General features: G+C 38.2%; 1 protein-coding gene across 1 annotated transcript; it reads right to left on the reverse strand.

Moving 5' to 3' along the window:
- Positions 1-6093: 6093 nt before the first annotated feature.
- On the reverse strand, positions 6094-9384 carry LOC114355339 (glucose dehydrogenase [FAD, quinone]). Its single transcript, XM_028308137.1, has 4 exons — positions 9264-9384; positions 8678-8824; positions 8169-8302; positions 6094-8005 (listed from the first exon to the last, which is right to left on the reverse strand). Exons 2-4 carry the CDS (start codon positions 8817-8819, stop codon positions 6413-6415), a joined length of 1869 nt encoding a protein of 622 aa, XP_028163938.1. The 5' UTR covers positions 8820-8824; positions 9264-9384; the 3' UTR covers positions 6094-6412.
- Between the last annotated feature and the right edge of the window lie 1344 nt (positions 9385-10728).

The following is a 10728-nucleotide window of genomic DNA, read 5'->3' on the forward strand; positions in this document are numbered from 1 at the left end:
TCGTTTCTCACCTTTTACATAAGTATTTTTGATCGCTAGTTCATATTCGTGCCTGCCGTGTCCAGGTTAAAGTACCTCTCTACCATTTTACCTTATAAATACATTTTCTTTTGTACCCTATGAAACAGATTTCTTACTTACATATTATTTACTGGCTTTCTACTACAGTTCTGGCACTGGCCCATTTATAGTCCCGAAGCAGTGGTAGGGTTAATACTGAGACGTGTGTGTAAAAGTGCTTAAAAGCCTACTTGCAAAAATTAAATTAGTTTTATAGTTTTATAGGATGCGGGCAGCGCGGGACCGTTCATTGTGGAAAGCCTTGGGGGAGGCCTTTGTCCAGCAGTGGACGTCATTTGGCTGAAACGATAGGTTTTAATTAGTCGGTGTAAACCGCTACCTCCCCTCATTTGTAAGTGTTCAACCTCAAAAATCCGTACTGCAGCTTGCAGCAGCGATCTGTCAAGATTATCCGGGGTCCGCAGCTCCGAAAACGGACTCGTCCGGTCGCCGGTCCCCGGGCTTAAGCGACTTTGTCTCGTCAGTTGGTGTTTACAGTTTGACGGTCAATTGCAAACTTTTGCTTTAAATGTACAATAAAATGTGGATTTTTTAGATTTAATCATTAGTAGCTAGCGATGCGGTTAAGGCCTCTATCACGAGCTCCGAGTAAAGTTACTTCCTGATTATACTATTTTGAACGTGTATTCCTAGGCCCTAAGTATACGGGGAATCCCAACTAATATTATAAATGCGAAAGTAACTCTGTCTGTCTGTCTGTCTGTTACGCTTTCCCGCTTAAGGCGATTAGAGTCCTCAATCCGCGTCAAATGGGCATTTTGTAAAGCCTACTCCTCTTTTACTGCTGGACAGAAATAGTTGAAAAAAATATATGTTATACAACAGTTCAAGGACTACATTTGTGACGTTTGAATTTTCGCTACGTCTCTTTGTTTTGGATTAAAAAAATAAATACGGGACATCGATTTTTTACTTAAATTCCCTACTCCTCCAAAACGGCTATGTTAATTTAAAAAAAAATTGCACGAATAGATTAGGAATTCTTTAATCTTTAAATGACACGTTGCGTTTTTCAATCGAACATTACTTTCATTCATAAATTTTACTTTTGATAAATTCCGAACGTTTTGCTGTTGAGGGGGCCTTCGCGGGGTGCGGGCGGCAGTCGGCCGCTGGCCTTCAGACGGGGAGGTTGTGTCACTCGCTGCAAACTGACATTAGCGATCAAAATGAATTTTTTCTTTGGCTGAGTTGCACCACCTGACGTGACCTAACTTTGACCGTAGCTTTGGCGATAACCGGTGTTTTTTTGTATGTAGTTTGACAGATTTTTGACTTTTGTCAAATTTAAAATAAGATGGTGCAACCTAGTCTTTGTTTGACAATAGTTTTTATATCAGAGTTGTTCATAGAGCACGTTCAGTCAGACGATACGATTGAATTAAGGCATGCTCGGACGCTATTATCTACCTAAATAGAATCTATTAGTGTAAAAAATCGACTCCAAAAAAAAAACGGCACTAGATAAGTAAAAGTTGAGAATATATTCCGTTATTTATTTACTAGGCCTTTGCAATCAGTATCCAAATTAGGAGCGAGTCAGAATCAGTAACTTAATCGATTTACGTGAAGAAAACAATTTATATCTTTCATACTTAGGCTCGGTGCAAATGGGCCATTTAGAATTAGATTTAACCACAATTCAAATTCAAATTTATTCAAACAAATAATTACAAAGTATAACTTTTAGACGTCACGCGGAATTTCATCGCATCATAACTTCGTAATTAGGTAGGTACTTGTTTGTTGACAAATAAAAATATCCCGTGTCCAATATTTTTTGATAGTGTAATTGACGGACTAAAAGTGTTTTTTTTAAGAAACTAGCCTATTCCTACGGCCACATTCCAGCTCCATCATCAGACCCTGTTTGCCTTTGCGAATTGAAGTAGGTAGGTACTCGTGATTTTTAAAGTAGCTTACTTACATAATATTACTTACTTATATTTATATAAATAAATAAATACAAATCAAACGAGCCTAAACTCGATGGAATTGTTTAATCCCGGAGTTGCTATGGGGCCACTGGCATTCCAGCTCTATCATCAGATCGACTCCATGTCATCACAATATTGCATTGTCATCCGAATTACATGTATATCTAAAATTTTAACTCAATTAGTTGTTGAAGGATTTCTAATAAAAAGACGAGATTAAACACATATTCAGTTTATTCTTCATAAGTGACACAAAGAGAATGACAAAAGACAAAAGAAGAAATATTTGCTTTTTTAAACCATAGACAATACTACTATGTGTTCCAATACCTACAGTTGTCGTCAGGAAGTTGGTCAAACAAATTCAGCTTGCAAGATTCCACCCGAAGTTACCTACATATTACATGTTCAAATTTCGAGAACGGCTGAACCGACAAAGACATTAGAAAATTTACGAAAAAAAAAATATCCCGTACAAAATTTTCATGGATTGTGTTATTTTTATTAAATACCTTTACGCCTGAGTTAGTGACACCGACATCAAGGTTCATCAATTCAAGTTTAAAATAGGCAGTAATGTCATGAAAAAAGAGCTTCTATTCTGTATCTACCTATGCCCGTGTAATTTTGATCGGTGTCAAATCGGAGTTTTCGTGCGGGGTGCGCGGGTGTTTCGCGCGGCGTGAAGGTCAAACGCCCAAGGTCATTGAGGACTCTAATCGCCTTAAACCTCGCAACCGATTTTGATGAAATTTGGCATAGAGATAGTTTGAGTCCCGGGAAAGAACATAGGATAGTTTTTATCCCGGTTTTTGAAACAGGGACGCGCGCGATAAAGTTTTTCTGTGACAGACAAAATTCCACGCGGGCGAAGCCGCGGGCGGAAAGCTAGTGGTACTATAAATTATTGGCGATGCTAACGAAAATCTAGTAAACTCTTACTAGTAAATATATCATATCATCATAAACTTCTAATCTATAATTCTTAATATTCCTAAGTATTTATAATGTTCATGTCACTCTACAACTACATCGCCTGGTTACAAAATCTCTAGCTTCATGTGTTGTCATCTGTATACATCCAAGTGGGACATCAAAAGTTCATGTGCATTAGCATTTGTACTTTCGTAATAGATTTGTTCTCAACTTGAAGCGAGAACAGCTGCGTACTGAAGTTGCGATTAAATTCATGCAGCGCCTTGTATACAGATTTCAAAACATAACTAAGAACACTATGTATAAACTTGCATGCAAATATTAGCAAACGAGAACACAGCTGTGTGCAGACAAATTGAATCGCATCTTGTTGTACAGTCAGCGTCAATTATTCGTGACACCCAAAGTAGCCAAAAAGTTCGCAACACGTCCTTGTTACTGTTGGAATAAGGTTGTATTGTGTATCAACTTTTTGGCCACTTTTCATGAAGTATATTATGACGGTGACTGTACAAGGAGCAAACCTAGCAATTTTTTTTTAATTCTTTCAAGACTATTATCTCTATTATTTGTGTTATCTAGCATCTTTATTATATCCTAACACACAGCTTTCATAGGTGAAATGATTGATTATAATTTATTAACCTTCTGTATACATAGAGTAATGTAGTTGGGTTATTCTTACAGTGTTTACTGACCTTTATTAAAAAATGTTTACTGACCTTTATTAAAAGTACTTCTTCTAGCCATCTGACCAAACTTGTAATAAAAATGTACCTTGCTACCAAAAGCGTTTCACAAAAATGTTGGCCACTTTTCTTAACAATGGAATTTAAGGAAGGCTTCTTGTACACTTGCATGAACGAGGTACGGTGAACGTACGTTATTTCCACACGATTTGACAATCATAATTGAGGTGTTTCAAAGCAGCGTGTCGCAGCTTGAGACGAGAACTGTCAAATCGACTGAAAACATGACGTCATGCTCACAACACAGACCCCGGTAACAAGCTCGAAGGGGCCAGATGAAACGAAATGGTGACATTTACCACCGGGGTGTTAAACGCCACCTATCCGGTGGCAAGCTCGAAGGGGGTAGATGAAATAAAGGGTTACGTACGAGTATGTAACAGAGCCTTAAGTTAATAAAAGGCATCAAGCAATACCTAAATCTCTTGAGAATTCTATTACGCGTATAAGCAAGGGAGATTTACCCTAGGCGAAGGGGATCCTATAAGCCACCCATCAGTAGATGTGAAGTATCACACCCTGTATTGTAACATATTCAGCTGCAGGATTTACGAACATAAAAGTCAAGTCTAATACTGATAGAGTACGTAGTTGCAGTATTTTACACCGAAAGCTAAAGATCTAGTTAGATGAAACATAAAACTGGAAAATAAACAATGTTGCTTTTATGATTAATTTTCGTTTTACGTTATTAAAATCGAAGTGTATAAATGCAAAAAAATAAATAAGTAAGACTATAAGTTAACTGAAAAAACCGGCCTAGTGTGAGTCGGACTCGCGCACCAAGGGTTCCGTATAAACCTGTAGATATACATATAACTTTGATTTTGTTGAGTATTTGATATGAATTTCAATGAAATACCTCTTTACTGGCCAGGTGCGACATAGGTACCTAATATTATATTATACATTTCTCGAGAGATCCATTGAAGTTGCCTTAGCCTTAGCACTAAAGTATGGTATGATATGAAAACACAATAAAATGATTGGGCAACCATCTTTATTGCAATAGCTTATGTCGTTCATCGCAGTCGTCCGACGAATACGTCGAGGAAGTGCCTGTGGTCGTCCTGACGTCATACTCCACTTGGGTGAGGCTCACTTGGCTCCCAACATCTGCTCGCCTGTACCGTTTCTTCCTTTTCACTTTCTTTCCCATTCTCTCACAAACATTCACTATACTCTCCCTCAGCTCTATTGGAATGTCTCTCACTATCACCTCTCGCAGCAGAGTATTCCTGACTTCGCTGTTCACTCTGGGATCGTTATGATTTTGATTATTATTTGAAGTCTTAAATTTTCCCTTACAGCTCTCCAGAAACTCCTTAAAACCCCCCTCTGTGATTTTCTTGTGCACCCATACAGATGTTTGAACGCAGCATACAAACGACAGTAACAACGCACACACGCCCACAATACACGTCACTATGGATAGCAGAGCCGATTTACAGCATTTACTATAGTCGGTCATATCGCTCCTCAGAATAGGACACAACTTCCCGTACATTATATCTCTCAGTAACTTGAGATTTTGAGATATCGTTGAACAGTTTGATCTCACTTCGACTTTGACTTCATCTGGCTTGGGTGATGGTGTCACCACTCCCATTCCAGTGCTGATTGCGTAAATATCACCGACTGTCAGCGGGTGTTCCAAGTCTCGACAACTATTTATGCTCGGTACATACACCACGTCGGGAAGTTCATTATCTGGACTGGACTCGCAAATCGACGCTTCAACACACTTCCCGACGTAACCATCAAAGAACGGCCTCTGTCCTGAATATTTTAAGTTACAGTCCACCGGTTCACAATCATTCAAGGAATCCTGGTCCAAAGTATCGCAGACTGTTTTGCTCCTGTCTCCAATGTAATGTTCCAGTAAATTATTACGCTTACCTCTTTCTGTATTTATTCGCGTATCAAAAACTATATCCACTTTCTGTCTCTTCGCCCTCCTATTTCTCCCGCACTGATAGTCTAGCACAAAATTACAGTATCCGACTTGGTCATGCTGATGTATAACAGGGTACACGAAAATTAGAGTCTCCCGGTCTTTGGGTCTTATAAAATTATAGCCACCAAACACGGACATGGTATTGCAGTCTTCTTCGGGGTCAGTCAAGCAGCAATCCTTGGCCAAAGAGTGCACACTACAGCCAGATAATCGATCCTGATTTTCAATATCAATGTAGAACTGAAGCCCGACAGAATTCTTGTGCAATGAGACCAGACCTTTATCAAGAATGCTAATTGAAGCAATTGCCTCAAACACCGCGATCAAGATGAAAATTATAATAAATAGATAAACATTTCTTAGAAAACATTGCATTGCATTTAGCAGGATTGACAGCAGTGACTTCTTTGACAGATTTTCATAGATAAATAAGTTTACAGATTACATACATAGATTTCACTTTCCGCTGGATAGTTTAGATTAAAATATAAAAAATAGTTTATTTTAAATACTCCGGAATATTTATTATCGATACACAAAGTGTTACTAAACGGTTTTCAATTAAATTGAACTAGTTATGTAGAAGAAATGCATGAGAATAAACACTAAAACAGTGCATTAAGAGCTAATTTACGACCTACTGACTGTTATTTCAAAACGTATTACCTATTTCAATTATAATTTGTTCTAGATTATCTTAACTGGTATTAATTGCATTTATGTAAGAACTTGTTAGATTTCTTCAATATTTGTTATAACTCGTCCTTTATGTGACTATTTTCATATGTTTCTTTTATAAAGTCTGCTGCCCTTTCTGCAATCATCATTACTGCAGCATTAGTATTAACACTTGGTATGGTCGGCATTGCACTGGCATCTGCCACTCTTAGTCGTTGCACTCCGTACACGTTCAGCTTATAATCTAAAACCGACGAATCATCCATAGATCGCCCCATTTTAGCTGTTCCTACAGGATGATAAACATTGTACGTAACAGTTCTTGCCATGCATTCCCAATATTCATCACTAGCAAATTCAGTTTCATCACAATCCTTATGACTTATCCTTCGCAACTCGGCCTTAACATTTTTAAAAGTCGGGGTGTTAATTATCTCAGTAAGTTTTTGTATGCCTTTGACGAAAGTTTCCATGTCCCGCTTGTCACTAAAGTACTTCGGATATATCTTAGGTAAATCTGAGCTGTTTTTGGTACGCAACAATATTTTACCCTTGGAATGTGGCCTACACAGTGATATAAAGAATATAATCAATTCTTTATTTTCGTTAAAACTCTCAAATTGCTTACAAATGTTGTCTTGGAAAGACATTATATCCGAGCACATTGAGTAAACGTATGAAGTGTTTGGTACGAAATAATTATGATCTACCTGTACATCAGGCAATGTAGCATTTTCAGAAAGTGCTAAGAAAGCGTTTACGTTTGGTTGATCGTAATTTGTAGCATGCGGTCCAGTTTGATCTAGCAAATATTGAGCGGCTGCTCTTAGCCAGTATATTTCGTCTTTTGATTTAGCACCTGTGTCAATTGTTACAGGAATCGGTATTCTGACGTGATCCTGCAGATTTCTACCAACAGGTAGAGACGCTTTAGTACTTATACCAAACTTACTTAAATGCTTTCTAGGTCCCACGCCAGATACCATCAGTAGCACTGGCGTGTTTATTGCTCCAGCACATAAAATTACTTCTTTATTAGCGTTAAATGTAACTCCGATGCCCGGTTTTATGACAGCTTTAACACCTCGAGCAAAGAATTCGTCGTCAATAATGACTTCAGTAACGAAAGATTTTTTTAACACGAACAAATTCTTTCGGTCTTTAGCTTGGTTGAGAAAAGCGGTGGCCGTGCTAACTCTTTTGCCTTTATGGTTGCCTCCTCTTATTTTGCCTACGCCCAGTTGGCTAGGGCCGTTTATGTCATCCAAGTACTTTAGTCCAAGTTCTTCATAAGCTTGCGTTAGTTTGTCAACTATTTCAGGGTGTGTGAAATTCAGTTGATCAATAACAAATTCGCCATCCGTTCCATAATTTTCTTTGAGTTCAGGGTCACTTAGGATGAATGGATCAACTATTTTTTCAGACTTTTTGAAGTATTCCTTAATAGTCGGCCAGTCCCACTCTCCGTCAAAGTTCCAAGATTTGTAATCTCCAGCACTGCCTCTCATGTGCAGCAGCCCATTGATCGATCCAGTGCCTCCGAGGACTCTGCCGCGAGGCCAAAAAGACCTTCCGTCTCTGCTCGCTCTGTTGGTAGTATTATCTATTTCTGTGTAATATTGCCACGCGTGTATGCTTCTGTGAGTAGCTCCAGAAAAATTCGGAATCTGAAATTAACAAGCATAACTATGTATTTTAATATGGCAAAGTATGGCGGTCGAAATGGCATTCATATTTTGAAAGATACTCATAATTTATAAAACATAACCTTTTTCTGGCGTAGTCGGTTTAAAAGGAGGTGCCTTTGAATTTATGGCGTTTTAAACTTACAATGGACTCTATAGGCGGATCGTCGCCAGCTTCCAAGAGCAGCACTTTCCAGTCTTCGACCTCCGTCAGCCTGGATGCCAGGAGAGACCCCGCCGTGCCTGCGCCGACGATGATGAAGTCGAAAGAGTCTCCATCTAGAGTTGGACACGAAAATTATGAATTTAATCTATTAATATCATAATCTAACTTTAACGGTGACCGATAACCCGTGCTTTTTGTATAGAGTTTGACAGAATTTTGACGTTTGTTAAAGTTAATGTAAGGTGGTACAACCCAGCCTTAGATCTATTTGTCGAAGTCAATCCGAACACAAGTCACAAAAAGATAGATAGAAGAATCTGAAGTACAAATTCAAGTCGATTTACTGAACCACTGTGACTTTGATAAATATTTAAAGAAAAAAGATTATACTCTCAAGAAAGACCTCTTGCTGAAAGCAGTTGTGTCATCAAGAGGAAAAACTTAGGTACCTTTCTAGCGTAAACCAATGGCTCTTCTAGCATCACTACCTGAAACCTCATCAGTGCGGTCCTGGGGCCAGTCTTCGGAGATAAGGCACTGAGCAGCGAGCAGGTGCGTGATGAGGTTCGCGAACGCTGCGCCGGCGGCGCCTTGAGCGTACGCCGGGCATGGGCTCGTCAGACATGACATTGCTCCTGAAATATCGCCATTCAAACGTTAAAAATTGCTAGAATATTCATCATTTCAGCCACAGGACGTCCACTGCTGAACATAGGCCTCCCCCTATGATTGCGCGGCCTGCATCCATTGCACCTTTATGAGATCGGTCCACCTTGTGGGTGAACGTCCCACACTGCGTTTTCCGGTAATCAAGGCTCTAGAAAGAGAGTTAAACGGGCGTTGAACACTTGTTTAAATTGTCATTTAGAGTGGAAATCACTTTTTATGCAAATTTTTAACGTACGTTTAAGTTTTTAGTGATAACTCTGAGTGTTTCTTAGTTATTGAAAACCAAACTTTAAGAATATTATGTAGAGACACCTGTTTCTTTACCTAAGATTATACAGTTAAATCACAACATCGTGATTATGAGATTACCTATTTATAAAATAAAATAGCCAAACACAACCTTACCTGGATCACCTGGATGAGATGTCCCTCGTTATATTCCACTATTTCAATATTTAAGTAGCAAAAGATTCAGTTTTAAACACAAGCACGGCACCAGATAGCACCGCGCGAACTAGATAAGACGTAGGACGATACAAATTACTTTGATTGATATATTTACTTAATTACTTCACGATATAATAGGCTATCAGTACCTATAGCGAAGTGAATGGTATTATCTCTTAATTATATTCATTTAGATAGTGGTTGCGAGTTATTTAATTTCGATGATAAACTAAAGTAGGTAAGGCCATTTATGTAATTACATAAAATATATTAATCAAATGATTTAACTGCACAATTTTGTAAATATTAATCGTAGCTTCTTCAATCAGATATCATGACCAAAATTTAGTTTAATATTAGGTTCAGATATCTAATATCGCTATAGGATTATTAAACTACTAGCTGTGCCCGCGACTTCGTACGCGTGAAAACCCGTTTTCGCAACATTTTTAATTTTTTCTCTACACCTATTACTCGTAGTCGTAGCGTGATGGGATATAGCCTATAGCCTTCCTTGATAAATAGGCTGAAAACATTTTTCAAATCGGACTGGTAGTTTCTGAGATTAGCGCGTTCAAGTAAACAAACAAACAAACAAACTCTTCAGCTTTATAATATTAGTATACTCGTAGATACTACAGGATTTACTCTTATGATTGTATGAACAGTGCACACCAAACTCATACACAAACTAGCCTACCTATAATTTACTTCAAATTAATAGGGATGTTTCCTGGGTCAAAAAGCAAGAGTTTTAATTAGTCCGTCAGTTAACTTATCAAAAAATACTCTACACGTATTTTTCACTTTTTCAAACTAGCTAATGAAAATTTAAAGAGATAAAGCGCACCAAAGTTCATAAGAAGAGGCCCGTGACGTCAATGCGTGCATAAAAGTGCCGCACGTTGTGACGTCGTGCGGAACTTCAACGCACCATAACTATGTAATTATTTGTTAGATTGACAAATAAAAATATATGTGTCCAATATTTTTTGATATTAAACATGACGGACTAAAAAATTTTTTTAGGAAACTAGCCTATTGTAGGTACTAGGTAGGTACAATCTTAGGACATCTTTTCTTCTTCCTATTTAGTACCTTGCCAGAGTGGTCGTATTGTGATCATCATTGTAAATCACGATGAGGTATCATCTTTGCAATAATGGCATTACTAAATGACTACTTATTACTTACCCCATGATTTACGCGTTAGGGCATTTAGCCGTAGTATTCTATTGTATTGTTAAACATACCGGATGGTTGATACGTACACCGCGTAATGGAATCGATTAACACGCGAAATTGCGCATTCCGAGCTAATCGCTCGTATGAATCAAATAGGGGTAGGGTTGGCCAAAGTGCGCAATGGAGGACAGGACACTCTTTCCATGGGTATTATTGATAAAAAAGCTCAAGTAGAGAA

The sequence above is a fragment of the Ostrinia furnacalis genome, unplaced genomic scaffold (assembly GCF_004193835.3).
Source record: "Ostrinia furnacalis isolate ACB-3 unplaced genomic scaffold, ASM419383v2 OfSCF2392, whole genome shotgun sequence".
NCBI classification, from domain to species: Eukaryota; Metazoa; Arthropoda; class Insecta; order Lepidoptera; family Crambidae; genus Ostrinia; species Ostrinia furnacalis.